This window comes from Anser brachyrhynchus, assembly GCF_964034855.1.
Source record: "Anser brachyrhynchus genome assembly, chromosome: 26".
Classification (NCBI taxonomy): Eukaryota; Metazoa; Chordata; class Aves; order Anseriformes; family Anatidae; genus Anser; species Anser brachyrhynchus.
Window position 1 is genome coordinate 6,659,338 of NC_137719.1, and position 13,991 is coordinate 6,673,328.

The 13,991-nt window shown below is 57.9% G+C and overlaps 1 protein-coding gene across 1 annotated transcript; it reads left to right on the plus strand.

The window, feature by feature from the left end:
- Nucleotides 1-278: 278 nt before the first annotated feature.
- Nucleotides 279-8,442, plus strand: IDO2 (indoleamine 2,3-dioxygenase 2). Its single transcript, XM_080568739.1, is given in 11 exon segments — nt 279-884; nt 887-1,128; nt 1,857-1,952; nt 2,499-2,618; nt 2,763-2,881; nt 3,195-3,209; nt 3,807-3,906; nt 4,032-4,149; nt 4,339-4,390; nt 5,780-5,928; nt 7,396-8,442. Coding segments are annotated over 11 exon segments (1,449 nt in total). The 5' UTR covers nt 279-799; the 3' UTR covers nt 7,749-8,442.
- Nucleotides 8,443-13,991: the final 5,549 nt, after the last annotated feature.

Sequence of the window (13,991 nt, forward strand, 5' to 3'; positions counted from 1 at the left end):
CACCTGCGGGAGGGCGGGAGGGGACTGATCTGCGGGGGGACGAAGGCAGCGCCACCCTGAAACACGATTTTCAGCAGCCTCCTCTGCAGGGTCTCGTTTGGCCTACTTTCATTCATCTCTGGCCAGACAGTGGCATGAGCCACCTAATGGGCAGGGAGTTTTGGTGCTGTGCATGACATTGGGTCAGAAACCCCCAGACCCTCATCGCAAGGACGTCTGATCGCCCTCCGTGTCAGCTCTGACTCCCCTGGGGCTGGGTGTGTGCAGCCCTGGGGAGAGCATGGGCAGCCTACGGTGCAGGCACAATTAAAACCATCATTAGAATCTTGTGCTTTGTTTGGCAGTGGGAATTTAATGACAACCTCAGCTCACGTTCAGTCATTAGGGAGTTAGCCGGAAATGCAGATAAATCCTTAACTGACATGAAATGTGGAGTAGGGAGTTTTACTCCCTGCCACGCCGCACTTACTTTGTGGCAGCAGCTTCAGTTGTGGCTCCCATTAATTTATCTTGTCTGCGCTGGGCATATTATTAGCGCGTAAATCAGCAGCACCTTATGCAAGCACGGGGCTCAGGATGCAGTTGATGCCTGATGGAGCATACATTGCTCCTGCGGGGACAAGGCGCCCGGAGCCCCCGCGCTGGGGGGTCACCAGCCGGGTGCGGGCCCTGCTGGGAGCCGTGGGCTTTCCCCTGAGCGTCAGCCACCAGCGCTGCTGAGGAGATCCCAGGCTGGGGGGGACAGCTCGCAGCCCCCGCCCGCAGCAAGGAGCCTTCCCCGAGCCCGCTCCAGAGGTGGATGCTGACGAGGACGGGGCTCGGCGCTTGCTCCACGACACTGGCTTATCAGCAACCTTTAATCGTGTTTGCTCGACCCCTCTGGCCGCGGGCGGCCGGGGCCTCACCTGCCCCCCCAGGACAAGGTTCGTGGCCGGGGCGTGCTGCGCTGGCTCAGCACATACCAGGCACGGGGCAGTCGGTGCCTCCACGGAGCCACAGCGCGTCCCAGCCCCGCGGCCAGCACCGGTGATGGAGGCCGGCGATGGCAAGGAGGAGACCCCGCTGCCCTCGGCGCTGAGCCGGTTTCAGCTCTCGGAGGATTACGGCTTCCTGCTTCCCAGCCCTCTGGTAGGAGGTGGCCGTGCCACCGTGCCCGTGGGCTGCAAGAAACAGCAGGGAAATAGGGGGGCTGGTGAGCGGTGCGCTGGTTGGGTGTCCATTTAACACTATTTTACAAGGGTTTAGAAAATCGATGAGGAATGCCTGTGATACTTTGTCTCAGGCAGTTTCATAGGACAAATTCCTCACTTTAAAAATTACACTGGCTGCAGCACGTGGCCCGGAGGGGGGGGGGAAGGAGCTTTGCAATTCAGATATTGGCCTTGGATTTACAGGATTTCACAGGAGTACGAGGAGAGAATTTAGAAGGCAAATCTCCCGTGCTGAAAGCAGAGCCATTTGTCACTGGGGCGCAATTTACAGAGGGAGCTCTCAGGGACAGGCAGATACTTGTTTATCGCCCATTAATTCACCATCATGCAGGCTGATATTACAAGTTGGGGAACCAGACATAAACCATTAGCTGCGACTCGCAGGGCTGGATGGATGCTGGAGCCCGGGCTGGCTGACAGCCGCTCCTGTCCCTCCCCGCAGAAACCTCTGCCCAGGGTGGGGGGCACGGGGTCGGCTCCTGCCGCAGCTCCGGGCCTGGGGCGGGCAGGCTCCCCAGCAGCACCAGCAGCAGCTCTCGGCACCGGGCTGCTCTGCCGGAGCGCAGGGAGAGGAGCGCTGCAGGTGCTGTGCGCGGGGCTGTGTGCTGACAGCCCCCCCCCCCTTGCTTCTCGACACCTACCAAGACAGAGCTGCCGGCTCCCTACGGCCCGTGGATGGAGATCGCCCGCGAGCTGCCCCAGCTGATTGCGAGCCATCGGCTCCGTTCGCGTGTTCACCAGGTAAATGCGCGACCGCTGCTGGCGTCGGCGCGCCCTCAACCTTGGTCTGGCATAGCTGTGTCTGGCAGGATCCCTGTGCACGGGCAGCTCTGCGTGTCTCAGTGTGTGCTGCTCCTGCCTTAGCTGGTGCTGCCGTACGGAGGGACAGTGTGTACGGAAAGCGCATGGAGGGACCGTTAGTTATAACGAACGCGACGCAGAGGCAAAGCCTTCGGCACGGCCATAACTCCTTACACAGCTGCTGGGCCAAGGCAGGCGCGGAGTGCGGTGGCAGGGGAAACCCTCTAGATGTCACGAGAGCTGCAGCTCCCGCGTTCCTCCCGGCGCGGGGCAGTGACATCCCCTGGGTTACTGCAAACCATCGCACGCAGCAAACCATCGCACGCAGCAAACCAGTCCGTCCATAGCGAGCGCTGCAGGGGCGGGGGGGAAAGGAAAAGGGCAGGGAGAGGTGACAGGAGGGGCACTCCTGGCTGGGGAGGCACACAGGTCCCCCCGGACGGGGCCCTTTGCATGGCTCCTTGCCCACCAGCGTCTCTTTGGCAGATGCCTCAGCTGAGCACGCAGCACCTCCGAGGGCGCGAGGAGCTGTACTTGGCCCATCTGGTGCTCAGCTTCATCACCATGGGCTACCTGTGGCAGGAGGGCGAGGAGGGCACCGTGAAGGTAACAGCAGGTTCCCCTGCTCCTGGGGAGCTGACGCGCGTGCTGCTCCCCTGGGACTGCGGCAAGAGCCGTCCCGCTGGGGCCAAGCCTCCTTCCCAAGGCCAGAGCTGGGGCGCAACCTCTCCTGTGCTTTGTGCCCCCCAGGTCCTGCCCCGCCACCTCGCCGTCCCCTTCTGGGAGGTCTCGCAGGCCCTCGGGCTCCCCCCCATCCTCAGCCACGCAGACTTTGTCTTGGCCAACTGGAAGAGGAAGGACCCCAGCGGGTAAACAGCGAACGCGGCTCCTGCAGCCGGGTCAGCGGCTCAAGCCCACGCAGCTCCAGTCCTGGCCAAAACCATTTAAACCCACCATAACTGGGGGGCTAGCTCGCAGCTAAGGGCTGGGGAGGGGTTTTGCCCCATGGGCACATGTGTGGGGCAAGTGGGAATGTCTGCCCGAGGGATGGCGCTGCCCTCTGGCGAGAAAACTCGTTTGTGTTACGCAGCACAGTCCATCGCTAGAACAATTTATAACACTTCTCTCTCTCCCTCTCCCCTTTCCCTGTGTATTTGCTGGCAATGCCCAAAATGCCTTCAGGCCTCTGGAAATTGAGTAAGTATTTAAGATGCTTATTTATTTTCTAACAGTATTAGTTTTGTTTGAATTGGCTTAGTGCTCCTACACTGCAGGGCTCTGCTTAGGTTAAACCTCTCTCTCGATACACAAGCAGAAGAAAAACAGCTCGGTCTTTGGCACACAAACACCACCGAAACAACGGCAAAGCCACCATGATCGCGGCTGAACCATGGCTGTTCCAGCCTGTGCAGAGCCTGCCTGTCAGGGACCAGACTTGTAGCCCAGCGTGGGCACAAGGAGGGTTCAGGATCCCTCAGAGCCAGAGCAGAGCATGATGTTCCCTTTTGCCCTGTGCCAGCTTCCCTTTGCTCGGGGTGCAGAAGGCTCTGCAACGAGGAGGATTTTGCATGGGTGGGGGAGCTGGGGTCTGTCCTGATGCTGGGGGAGGCGGCTGCACGCAGCAGCTCCTCCAAAAATCTCACCCATCCCTGGGAGGCAGCAGCAGAGCTCAGCTCCCTGCCGCCCTGTGCCACTGCCCCACAAGAGCGCTGTGGCTGGGACGCAGCGTCAGGGCTGGGGGGCAGGCGAGGGCACGGGGAAAGCTGCTGCTGACCGCCCCGCTCGCCCCTGCAGGAACCTGGACCCCATCATATTGCTGCCCGGGGGAGAGAGCTTGAGGGGGTTCATCCTCGTCACGTTCCTGGTGGAGAAGGCGGCCGTGCCTGGCATTAAGGTAGGGTGCAAGCCCCCCGCCCTGCAGCTGCCTGGCCCCAGATCCCAGCCCTTGGGGCTTCCAGCAAGTACCCAGAGCACATCCCAGCCCCTCCATCGCTTCGTGCTCTCCCTCTCTCCTCGCAGGCGATCCTTCAGGCCATTCGTGCCGTCCGGCAGCTTGACGAGGAGACCCTGCACCAAGCCCTGCAGGGGCTGGCGACGGCCATCGGAGCCATGGGCAAGGCTCTGCAGCGGATGCATGGTAACAGCAGCCTGCAGGAGCCTGCGGGGCAGCCCGCGCCCTCGGGGTGCTGTGCATGGGGTTGCTCACCGGGTGCACTGCGCGAATGCGCTCGTGCTTGGCCCAGAGAGCAGCTCATAAAGGCCCTGCCCGTGGGAAACGCCGATGCCGACTGCCCGCAGTGACACCTCCGATCCGATTTCCTCCTAGATTACGTGGATCCAGCAGTGTTTTATGCCGTGATCCGGATCTTCCTCTCCGGGTGAGTATGGAGCATTTCCATTCCTCCAACGACACCACGGGCAGGGGGAGCAGGGGCTCCGCTGGGAAGGGGGCAGCCCTGCTGGGGCTGCTTAGCTGGGCAAGGCAGCAATATGGCAACAAGAGCCCAGCGCTGTGGTTTTGTTATCCCTCATCTTCCCTGCTGGGCTGCAAGCATCCCAAACTGCTCCACTCTTGGGCTTCTCAGGGGGTTTCTATTTTTATTTCTGTTCGGCATATCTCAGCATTCCTAAGTCAAAAGGCTCCATGCATCCTGATTATGTTTCTTTCATTTTTTATCCCAACTGACCTTGTCTTGATGGTCATCAGCTTGGAAAAACATGCCTTTTAAATTCCCTTCTGCTTATAACAACTTCCCACTAGTAGAGGTTACTATAAATACATCCATGGGAGAGCTAAAAATATTAAGGTATTTGATAATGAATCTATTTTCTCTGCAATTTGGGCAAAATCTGCTTCTGCAAACAGCCCTAACAGCCAGTACTGAAAGCTTCATGAAATGGTGCATTCTTCGGAAGGTCAAGAGATATTTTTGTGCCAGGCACATTATCTCTCTGAAATTATAACTTCTCTTTCCATTTGTAAGAGAGCATTTATCCATTTTTGCACAACAGGCGCATAAACCAGTATGACACGGGCTGTGAGTTAATGGTGTACGGAGAGGGGGGAGGCAGCAGCGCTGCCCAGTTCCCAGCCCTACTGAGGGCGAGCATCTTTTATGAGAGGGAGGAAATCACATTACGGGCTTGTGCTCTGCTGAAAGAAACAGACAGGCTCTCCTGCACTGTCTTTAAAGACATCATCAGCGGGAACAGAGAAAAATCCCAAGTCAAAACTTCAAGGGCTCAGAGGTGCTCTTGTGTGGCTCTTAGTGGTGCAGGGGCAACCGGGCTTCTCCTAACGGGGACTCAGGGAACAAATGCCTTAGGTGCTGCCGTTTTATTCTGCGCAGCAGGGCAGCCGCTCCCCTCTTGCCCACTCAGTGCCAAGCCCCAGGACCTGGCACAGGGGCTGGGGACGCAGTCACGGCGGGGGCTGGTCCCAGGAGTGTGCCCTGGGGTGAATGCCAGAGCCTGGAGACCCAAACAGCGATCCCTCGCTTGTGGGAAGACAGACAGTGATGGATTTCTCCCTACAGCTGCGACCTTGCTGTGCACCTTGATGTGGTGTTTAGTTTCCGAATTTATCTTGTGCTTGAGGACAGCTGGCAAGGCTCAGTGAGGGGGAGGTGATTCAAGGACGGGGTCAGGAAGGTTTTACCCAATCTTGTCAGCCCAGGGTCACTTTTCTGCAGTCTGACCTGTTTACAAAACGTGGGGGCTTCGCTGCGTGGCCGCCCCCTTCCTGAGCACCTTGTCTCCTGGCTCAGCTGGAAGGACAACCCCGCGATGCCGGACGGGCTGGTGTTCGAAGGGGTCTCCGAGGAGCCCATGGCGTACTCGGGAGGGAGCGCGGCACAGAGCACCGTCCTGCATGCTTTTGATGAGTTCTTGGGGATTCACCACAGCCAGGAAAGCAGTAAGTCAAACACTTCTTCCTTTTTTTTTTCTCTCTTTTTTTTTTAATAATTTGGGGGGAACAGAATCAAGCCAGTGCATTTCCCATGGCTTTGCCTACGGCAGATTTACCAGCTGATAGGGCCGTGTGTCCATCTCACCCTCCCAAAAGCCCTGTCACAGCATCTGGCTGGGAAGAGGCTCTCCTCAGTACATTACAGAGGAAGTCCATAAATGAGGCTCTGGCAAGCACCTCCACGCTGCTATAAATTCCCAGAGGGACAGACTTTGTTTTTTGCATGTCAACTTTTTACTGAGGTTATATATGGGTACAGAGATGAGGGAGCAGAGCATGCCAGCATCCTGCCAGTAACTGAGCTCATCCATTCACATAGCTTTGCAATAGTCTGGCCCACAACAGAATATATTTATCAGAAATTAGTGAAACCACGCTAATAGCAAACAATAAATAAAGGCTGAGAGCAAGGGCTAAAACCTGCCTTTTAGGGTTAAAAACAACTCTAATGAAGCACTGACCTAATATGGGTTTTCTTTCTCAATTCATTTAATGCACCAAGACAGACGAGAGGACAGGAGACTGCGAGGAGGATCTTACCTGGCACTAAATGGCATAACTCAGTGCTGGGGACAGAGGTGGGGTTGGGCAGAGGGCACCAGCTGGCAGGAGGTTTGTTTTGGGGTTTTGGTGCTTGGTGTTTGCAGGCAGTACGCCACAGCACCTGCAAGCAGAGAGCTTCCCCAGGCACTGACGGGGGCCCCAGCGCAGCACTTGAGTGGGGCTTGGGCCCCCTGCTTGCTCCTGTGCTGGGCTCCAGCCCAGGGATCTGGGAGGCAAAAGCCCTGGGTTAGTTCCTGGCTGGGATGCAGCTGCCCCTGCACAGCCTTCCCAAGGGCATCCAGGTGAGGATCAGCACAGGTAGGAAAGGGCAGGGGTGGTCCCAGCAAATGCCAGCTGAGAAGAGTTTTGAGAGCATTTACATTGCGTTACGGAAGGGACCCAGCTATCTGCATCTCCTCTTCTCTTTGATTTACATTACACCCGCTCCTAAGGTCCTCTGTTGGTTTAACATTAACTTTATTAGTTTTTCCAGGTGCATAGACAGGCCTTCATGGAGTAAGCAAGAAGAGGAAAATCCAATATTTCAGTCTAAAAGAATGCCTGGCATCTATATAGTTTTCCCACATGCCTCAATCTTAGCAGGGATATATATCACCAAGATATGAGACAGGATCAGAGATGGGAATATTTGATGGCTTGCATTTCAGACACAGAATCGCACTGCAGTATCTCGAGCAGGTTTCCTGCCACCTACGTAGCTGCACAGTCCGGGTTAAGGACACCCAGGCTTTGCAGCATGAGACTCGTGCCCACCGCCCGCACCGGCGTCCTGGCTGCAGCCCGGCCGCTCTCTGAGAGCTTCATCCCATTTCCCCTCAACTTCTTTCTTTCTCTGCTGGTGTTTTGCAGCCGCGTTCCTGCACAGGATGAGGGACTACATGCCCCCTCCGCACCGAGCCTTCATCGAGGAGATCTGCCGGGCGCCCTCCCTGAAGCAGCACGTGCTCTGCTCCGGAGACACGCGGCTGCGTGCGGCTTTCAACCGCTGCGTCGCCGCGCTGGCGGACTTCAGGTCCTACCACATCGCCATCGTCACCAAGTACATCGCCGTGGCCAAAGCCAAGGCGGGGCGGGCGGAGGTGGGCGGCTGGGCTGGGAGGCCCCCGGCTGCGCTGGAGGCCAAAGGGACCGGGGGGTCGCACATCTTCAGCTTCCTGAAGAGCGTCAGGGACACCACCAGGGACGGGCTGATAAGCGCCTGACGCCCCGGCGGCTGCCGAGGCGCTGCCGAGGGCAGGCACAGGAGGCTGCGGGACTCGAGCCAAACGGCGACCATCACTGACATCCCCTCCCTCCCTCCCTCCCTGCAGCCCCTTCCCACTCGCACAGGTCCCAGGCTCAGAGCAAGCTGCCTCTCTCCTCCCCAGTTCCAAGCCGCTTGCTCTGCGGCATCCCTGCCTGCCCCACGCCACCCCTGGGTGTCGTGCGTGGCAGCTGCCCCTGCCAGGACCCCCCCACGGCCCGGACCCCACGGCTGGCAGGGCCGGGCACAGCCCCTGGTGGGGTCTCCCGAATGCAGCCAGGGTGCGGTGCTGCCACGGCTCTGCTCTCCAGAGCGCGGCTGGCAGCTGCTGGAGGCTGGCGCTAGCAGATACACCCCCAAAGCATCTCCGCTGCTGGAGGTTCTAGTTCTGGGCCGAGTTCATTAGGAGCAGGTCCCTTCCAGGCCCAGTCTGCGTATTTGCCGTGATTACTTTTCCGTGATTTCACGATTCTCTGCTGGAGGTTGCCAGGGCAAACACCGTGCCGCCGTCCGTAGCCCCGACGGGCACCCGGGGCACCCAGCGTGGCAGGAGCCCCCTGTCCCCCAGCGGCCTCGGAGCCCCACTGCGGGGGCTGCAAGAGCAGCTTGGAGAGCAGGGGAACTGCCCAGGCTAATAAAGCTCAATTCCTAAAGCTGGCTGTGCTGCTCGGCTCGCACGTCCCCCGCAAGGGCGGGCGCCCAGGCCCTGAGCGGCCTGCAAGGCCCGAGCCCGCTGCCAGCGCGAGGTGGCAGCAGACGCCCGCTGTCCGCCCCGAGCCGCCCGGGGCAAGCCGCAGGGCCGGCAGCACGGAGTGCAGGGGGTGGTGGGGGGCAGATAAAGCAGAATTTGGGTTTGTGTTTCACGAGTGCTGCCGTGAGTGCGGGGGGGGGGGGGGCGTGGGGCGCAAACGGTTCGCAGGACGGGGGCTTTCCGCTGCGCCCCAAGGCCTTTGGCACCCCCGTCTGTCAGCCTCAGCTCCTCTTGCCTCTGGAGCGATGAAGTATGGCACTGCAACGCCACGGCAGGGCACGTTTCTTCAGGGCCCAGGGCTGCCGGGCACGTGCAGGTCCCAAACCATGAAGGCAGCCTCAGGCCACCAGCTCTCATCACCCCTTTCCGGAGCTGGATGCGGCGATCCGAGCGGGTCCTTCCCAGCTTGGGGTATTCTGTGATTCTTTCAGGCTGGACCTGGTATTGGGCTGACAAAAACAAGCTGCCCGGTCTACAAAATAGGGCTCCTGGTTGCCCCACATTTCCCTATTACCTGACAGGCTTGCTTACTGAAATGCCTGCTTCCAGTCTGAGTAACAGGCAGAGATCTGAAATGGATGCTGGGTCTGTGGCTGGGCCACAATTACCCCCAGGCTGCCTGCTGGCAAACCGGAGTCTGCTGGAGTCACGCAGAGCCAGCTGGAAGGGGGACATGGAGGAGAGATGCGAGCAAACCGGGGCAGCAAGGGGCCTCAAGGAGCGGGCGGTCGCTTGGCGGCGATGCACCAAGTGATAAGGCTGTACTTTTATTCTCCATTACCAGCTTCATTGCAGCTCCTGATTGAGGGTTCAGGATGCCACCAGGGTAACGCTGCAACTTCTGGGCACACACAGGGCTCACTTTCTTAATTCTCGGTGATCAATATCGCGCTGTGGGAGGGGACATACGGTTTCCAAAAGGGTCCAGCAAAGGAAAACCGCCCCAGATGAAGCCAAGGTCCTCCCCTGTGCTCTGGAGCAGCGGGTACGCGCAGCACCCAGCCCGAGGCGGGGGTCAGCCCAACCCGTAGCACACAGGCACCGAGACAGAAGCACCACAGCACGTGAAGCAAGAGCAGCCAACGCACCCTCGGCTCCGCATTTCTGCGGCGGCTGCGCAGCTTTTCATAACACCAGATGCCCAAGTGGCCTGATTTTACAGAGAGCACCCCCAAGTCCCTCGGTGTTGGCATCCTGAGGGAAATCAGGCCATATGCATCCACGTTTTGCCTGCCCGGGTTTGCTGGCACGGCCACCAGAGACAGGTTTCACACCCAATCAGTGTCTCAGTGCAAAAATAGCTCTGGCAGTGCCACTTCTCCTGCACTGTCAGAAGAAAGTCAAGGTCCTTTGAAATGAGGTTTCATTCCCATAAGGGTAACAAAAAGCTCAGCACACGGCGCCTTGAATTATTAAAGCTCCTTGCTAAATTTTATTTTGTGCCCTCTTTTGAAAGGCAGTCTTAAAACTGGGGCTTAGGCAAAGATATCTTCAGTAAACAGCCTATAGGAACATGTCAGCACCTTTAAATCTTTGTCTGGCAGCCCTCATTCCACTCGATCTTCATTTCTGAATAGCTACTGCATATTTTATGTAGGAAATATTTCATACTGATGATTGTCTTGGTCTATTACATTTCAGACCATTTCAGGCAAACAGCAAACTGGAGGGGAAAAAAAGTCACTCTGGCTAAATGAAAAATATAATAAGGGCTCCCAGGGAGCTCATGCAGATGGCCACTGTGGGGGAGACGCAGGGGCTGTCCCCGTGCTGCAAAGCACCCAAGCAAAGGCTGGTCGGCAGTGATGCCAGCGCCAGCCAAGGGCAAGGGGTCCCCAGAAGGAGCCGTCCCTGTTGCAAACCCTCCTGGAGCCCTCACTCCCTGCCCCTGCACAGGCAGAGCCCTGGCAAAGCTCAACCAGGGGAGGGAGGGCGCAGACCTGTGCCCCCCCTCTGCAGGGAAATGGAGCAGGGCAGCCAGAGGAGAGGTGGCAGGGCTCCGGGACCCTCCTGCAGGGACCCTGGGCTCTGCCAGCACTGCCCCGGGGGATGAGGAAGGTGCCTGAATTGCTGTGTGCTTCCTCAGAAACTGCTTCTGAGCCCATGGCTTTCCCAGGCCGACAAACGACATAGCGAGGGCTTGTCAGATCTGACTACAGTTTATGAAACGCTGTGTGAGACAAGCATGCAGTGACAGCACAGGCATTAATCAGCTTCATCTCCTTTAAAGTCGGTGCGGGCAGATCCTGCAGGCTGTCAGCGCCCAGACAGTGATGCACGGCCCCTTCCTGTCTCTCCTCCCGGCAGGCTGGGACAGCTTCTCTGCGAGAGCTTTGATTTCTCTCTGTTTCCAAACCACTGCTGTCTAATATTGATCACAAGACGCAGACATCTAAGGTCTCAGGTGCATTACGACTGGAAGCACATTGCATTTAAATAATTTAGCGGGCCCTATGCCTAAAGATGCCACAACACATTTGAAAATAACACGGCACTTGGCATTTGTTGTGCAAGAGCAAAGGAAATCCTGAAGAGGGGTGCACGGCGCTGTGGCACTGGTCGCTGCCCAGAGCCTACGGGACACCCGAAGCACCGCGGCTCTGCATCGGGCAGGGTTAGGCCCATTTATTCAGCTCTTTATTAAAGTCAAACAGCAAAAGAGCAGTCCCGGCTGGATGTGCCCAAGGGCCAGGCTGGGCATTCCTGCATGTTCCTGTGCATCGCTGCTCCCTGCGGGGAGCTCAGGGCCCTCTCAGAGCTGTTGCTGCTCCCAGGTGGACTTCTCCTCGTTTAGCTGCCCGGAAGCACTGCTGGGCTGGGGCTGTGCCCGGGCTTTGTTCCGCCCCCCCTGAATCAGGCAGCACCTGCCAGATCAGTTGGGAAGGATTCCTGCCAGATAGCTGATGCAAAACCAACAGGAATGTCGCAGCCTTCGGCTGCAACCAGAGTAGCGGCTGCAGACCCAAATTAGCACTGCCCACACAGAAAACTGCCTTATCAATACAAACAGAGGTGCTGCCCCAGGCAGGCTGATGCACACATTTCCATTGCGAGACTCTGCAGCACGGGACCCGCCCGGCAGGCACGGCACGGCACGGCACGGCACAGCACTCCGTGAGTCCACCTTCTGCAGACACGAGCGTAGCACACTCAGGTGCTCTGCCACCCATTTTCCAGCCTAGTGTCTCGCCCAGCTGCTGACGCACAGGCACAATGACTTTTCCAGGTGCTGCAGCCCTTTTCTCCACAACCCAGGCAAGGGCAGGCTGGGGAGGGATCACTCCTGTACCCTGCCTGGACACCCAAGAGGAGGATGCTCTGCTCTCCGAAAGCCCCTTGTATAGTGCATGAACAGGGTGAAAGGATGAAAGGTGCCTTATTGCCCTCTCCACCTCAGGTAACACACGGGAAACAGTCCCTGGCTGCATCCCCCAGCCCTGCTGTCTTCCCAGGCAAGAGCAAAAGCCAACAGCAAGCTCTGCTGCCGCTGGAGCAGGGACTGGGCTGCCCTGAGCCCTGGGCTCAGCTCCTGCCCTCCCCTGGCAGCTGGAATCTCTGGTGGGCCCCGGGGGGTGGCGTGGGGGGCAGGGGTGCTCCAGGGGCTTCTCAACTCTCAGAAACTCCGTGCAAAAGCTCCCGAGCTGCCTCTCCCTGCTTGCAGCCGCTCCCCGCGGCGGCTGGGTGGCCGGCACCGCTCCCGCAGCACTGGCAGCCGCCTGGCACACCGAGCAAGTGCTTTGCCACAACTCCTGCTACCACTCTGGTGAATATTTGAAATCGAACAAGAATATAAACATTTGGATTCTAGACACTTCTCAACCCCAAACTTATTTATCATACTTGGCTGTGCTCCTGGAGCCAGGGCCAGAAGAAGCTCCAAACGGTTTAGGTTATTTAACATGCTGTGCATAGATCAATCTTGCTCTCCCCTCTAGCCACAGGTTTCCCTTTGTGGTTTGCTGCACAGTTATTATGTCCATCAATATCCAAGTAATTAAAATCCCCCATTATCCAGGTCCTGGCTGCCTTACGAGCTCCTCATAAGCTATAAAACGTTTCATGACCAACTTTCCTTAAGTGCCCGGGAGGTCTGCAGCACCATCTCAGGATCCCTCAGCTACTATCATCATCCTAAAGGTCCCCTCTAAACGGCAGCCTGCTCCTGCCCGAAGCGTGTCTGACATCCCTCTCCGCACCCTCCCATTCTGTTCCAGGACTGCTCATTTTCTCCCCCATTTTTCTCTACCCACTTAACTCAGAGCCACTCCCCGAAGCCCTCGGGGGCCGGTGCCCAGACCTGCCGGTGGCTGTCCTGAGGGCGCCCGCAGGCTGCAGGTCTGCGGCCGTCACATCCCAGGATGCGGCCAGCTGCACAGCCGCTCTGCTGTCCATGCACTGGGAAAGCAATGAGCCCCTAAACCTGTTGTACCCGCAGCTCCAGCTGTCCCCGTATCACAGCCAGGGGCTGTCCCCGAGTGACTTCCCGCGATGGACATGTACCAGTGGGGACAAATTTGTGCAAAGTACTTGTCTCTGTCGCACTCTCCTCTCCTGCACGGCTCAGCCGCTGGTCTCAGAGCAATTTAGTAATAACAACCAAGTTTGCTTTGCAATTCCCACTTGGGAGGAACAGAAGGGCACAGGAAATAATTGCCTTAACCTTCTTGGCACTGCCACTTGCCCAAGACCCGATGTTGTATCTGGTACACGCTCTGGCCACTGCATCCCTCTGAACGCTTGACCTGGCAAAAGCTCAAGAAGCGCAGAGGGCTTTATCTCTGCCTGGGGAATTACTCACCTTGGCAGGAGTGACTGCAGTCCAGATATGATTAAAGGACATGACTCAAGCCAAAAAGTGCTAATTACAGCACAGAAGGAGGAGGAGAGAGGAGCTGCTAAATTATGCCTAATATGGAAGGGGAGTGAGGAACAGATTGAAGAGCCATCACTGTGGAGGTGATGATCAGGGGCTACCGGCACTGCTGTGCTGGGGATGCCCTGGGCGCAGCGCCCCGGGGCAGCCACGGCTCTCTCTCCGGCAGCTTTTTTTCCTGCCGTTTGTCTCTCCCGTTCTGCCTGCTCTGCCACACTCCATTTTGTATGCTCCTTGCCCAGGGGTCCCTGCCAATGTGTTCCTGGACCTGCCTCCTGCAGCTGTCAGCAGCCTGCTCACCCGCGCAGGAGGAATGCTCCATCAGGGCAGGAAGGGGTTCTTTTGTGCTCCCTGGGTAAACGCAACTAAATATTTGGCTTTCTGGAGTGTTTTACCTACCCAGCCCTAACAGGCAGACAAGCATCCCTGCCCCAGCTGCATTTACATGTTCTCTGTTGCCTCATGGCAGCTGCAGCCTGTTCGCTGAATCCTGATTTTCCTCCCTGTTTTTGGCTTGCCGCTGCAGTGTGCGGTCTGCTCAGGTGCAGGCTCAGCGCTGCAGCAGCGCTGGGACAAGG